This window comes from Micropterus salmoides, unplaced genomic scaffold, assembly GCF_014851395.1.
Source record: "Micropterus salmoides isolate LMB-PRFRI ecotype aquatic unplaced genomic scaffold, ASM1485139v1 Ms_hic_scaffold_7, whole genome shotgun sequence".
Lineage (NCBI taxonomy): Eukaryota > Metazoa > Chordata > Actinopteri > Centrarchiformes > Centrarchidae > Micropterus > Micropterus salmoides.
This window is the reverse complement of record NW_024044459.1, coordinates 38,555,132-38,557,631: the sequence shown is the minus strand read 5'-3', so window position 1 is coordinate 38,557,631 and position 2,500 is coordinate 38,555,132. Positions and strand designations below refer to the sequence as shown.

Here is a 2,500-nt window from a genome sequence, read left to right as displayed (position 1 = left end):
TGCTGGTTTTTAGCAGCTGCTCGTTAGTTGCTGGTTTTTAGCTGCTGCTCGTTAGCTGCTGCTCGTTAGCTGCTGCTTGTTAGTTGCTGGTTTTTAGCAGCTGCTTGTTAGTTGCTGGTTTTTAGCAGCTGCTCGTTAGTTGCTGGTTTTTAGCAGCTGCTCGTTAGTTGCTGGTTTTTAGCAGCTGCTCGTTAGCTGCTGCTCGTTAGCTGCTGCTCGTTAGTTGCTGGTTTTTAGCAGCTGCTTGTTAGTTGCTGGTTTTTAGCAGCTGCTTGTTAGTTGCTGGTTTTTAGCAGCTGCTCGTTAGCTGGGGGTCGTTAGCAGCTGCTCGTTAGCAGCTGCTCGTTAGCAGCTGCTCGTTAGCTGCTGCTCGTTAGCAGCTGCTCGTTAGCTGCGGGTCGTTAGCAGCTGGTTTTTAGCAGCTGCTCGTTAGCTGCGGGTCGTTAGCAGCTGGTTTTTAGCAGCTGCTCGTTAGCTGCGGGTCGTTAGGAGCTGCTCGTTAGCTGCGGGTCGTTAGGAGCTGCTCGTTAGCTGCGGGTCGTTAGGAGCTGCTCGTTAGGAGCTGCTCGTTAGCTGCTGCTCGTTAGCTGCTGCTCGTTAGCAGCTGCTCGTTAGCTGCTGCTCGTTAGCAGCTGCTCGTTAGCTGCTGCTCGTTAGTTGCTGGTTTTTAGCAGCTGCTCGTTAGCTGCGGGTCGTTAGCTGCTGCTCGTTAGCTGCTGCTCGTTAGTTGCTGGTTTTTAGCAGCTGCTCGTTAGTTGCTGGTTTTTAGCAGCTGCTCGTTAGTTGCTGGTTTTTAGCAGCTGCTCGTTAGTTGCTGGTTTTTAGCAGCTGCTCGTTAGCAGCTGCTCGTTAGCTGCGGGTCGTTAGCAGCTGGTTTTTAGCAGCTGCTCGTTAGCTGCGGGTCGTTAGCAGCTGCTCGTTAGCATCTAGCAGCTGGTCTAGCTGATTTTAACCTGCAGTAAATTAGTTGATGTGGAGCGATTTGTTTACTAGCCTAGTGTTAAAGCTAACGCTACTTTAGCTCAGATCTGCAGCTGTTTGCTTTGTAACGTTCAGTTTAGATTCATTGTGTTTTACTGATAGACACTCAGACTCTGACGCCCCTTCTCCACCACGCGGTTCCAGCTCGCCTCCACTCGCCTTTGTTTGGTTTTCCACTGTGGAAATGTTGCGCCTGTACCTGTTTCCAGGTACTTTTATTCATATCCCCTCCGTCGAGGTTCCAAGCGACCTGAAGGATACTAAAATATAACGTGAACATAACGTCGCGGGAGTTGTGTGTGGCGTCGCTATGACGACCAGCTACATTGAGGGGTGCTGTCTGCAGTGGGAAACGGAGGCGAGGCGAGTAGAGTTGAGCTGGTGATGGAAAACTAACGTGACCCACATAATATCCAACACTGCGACAGCACCACAGAGGAAGAGCATCCACTAACACTGCTGCGGTCTGACTGTTAGAGTGACACAATCTCGATATTCAGCCCAGCCGACACGTGGTTCCCTTAAGATCTGCCCTTAAGTATTTAAGGTTTTCTCCTTATCTTGGTCTCACACTTAAGGAATCTCTTAAGTGGGTTAAGCTGTTGCACAAAAGACCTTAGCAACCAAACTAAGGGAATGATTTAAGGTACGTCCGGTTTTATCTTAACTGCAACACGGTTTATGGTGATAAATCAGATTTATACGCTAAAGGATGAGCAGAACAAGAAGGCTGTCCAGCAGCACAGTCTCGTTTATATCAGTAGTGTAAATAAAGTTATTCTCACCAGTTTTATCTGGTTCCCTTCGATGATCAGTGATCTCTTTTTTGGCCAGAACAGACAAGTTGTCTTGGATGAATCACAAGAGTCCTTGAGTTAATGTTCGAAGCGGTTTGCTGTTATTTGCCGATCAAATTTCCTTTTTAATCTCTGTTTCCTTTCATTAAGATCTTTTCCTCCTTTCCTGCTTTTCTTTCCATCGCTGTACGGTTATATCAGTGTAGGTGCTGGTGTAGACTGTCTCCATGGTAACAGTACTTTAGTGCAGTGCAACACCTTAACGCTTTCCCTTAACTAAGGAGACGCTTAAAGGGATTCTGTGCAACACCCTTAAATTAATTCCTTAGCTAAGAGGAAACTAAGACCTAAGCGTCATAAAACTTTACTTCGGTAAAAGTATTTATTTAAAATAAGGAAACTGTCCCAGTTTTATGGATTTTATCAGCTGTGGTCGTCGAGTTGGACAGATGTGACCTTTCTCTCCGTGATTGGCTGTCTGTGTCTCAGGCTCAGATCCATCTGATTGGCAACCCGGTGTCGTGGGGCGTGGCCAACCTCAGCCTGCTGGCCTATCAGGTGCTGGCAGCTGTCTACCTGCTGAGGAGGAGGCGGGGCTTCAGAGACCTCCCTGATGGTACGAACACACACACACACAGAGCAGCACGATCCTCTCATAATAACACTAAAATAATGCTGTCTGTCTGTCTGTCTGTCTGTGTCTTTGTCTGTCTGTCTGTCTG

The 2,500-nt window shown here is 47.8% G+C and overlaps 1 protein-coding gene across 4 annotated transcripts in view; it reads left to right on the top strand.

Annotated features, from left to right (window-relative positions):
• The window catches only part of pomt1 (protein-O-mannosyltransferase 1), a 13,355-nt gene that overhangs the window by 8,092 nt on the left and 2,763 nt on the right, over positions 1-2,500 (top strand). For all 4 annotated transcript variants that reach the window (XM_038703273.1, XM_038703271.1, XM_038703274.1 and 1 more), the window contains exon 18: positions 2,268-2,394. In XM_038703273.1, the coding sequence (XP_038559201.1) occupies positions 2,268-2,394 (127 nt within the window). The remainder of the gene's footprint in view (positions 1-2,267; positions 2,395-2,500) is intronic.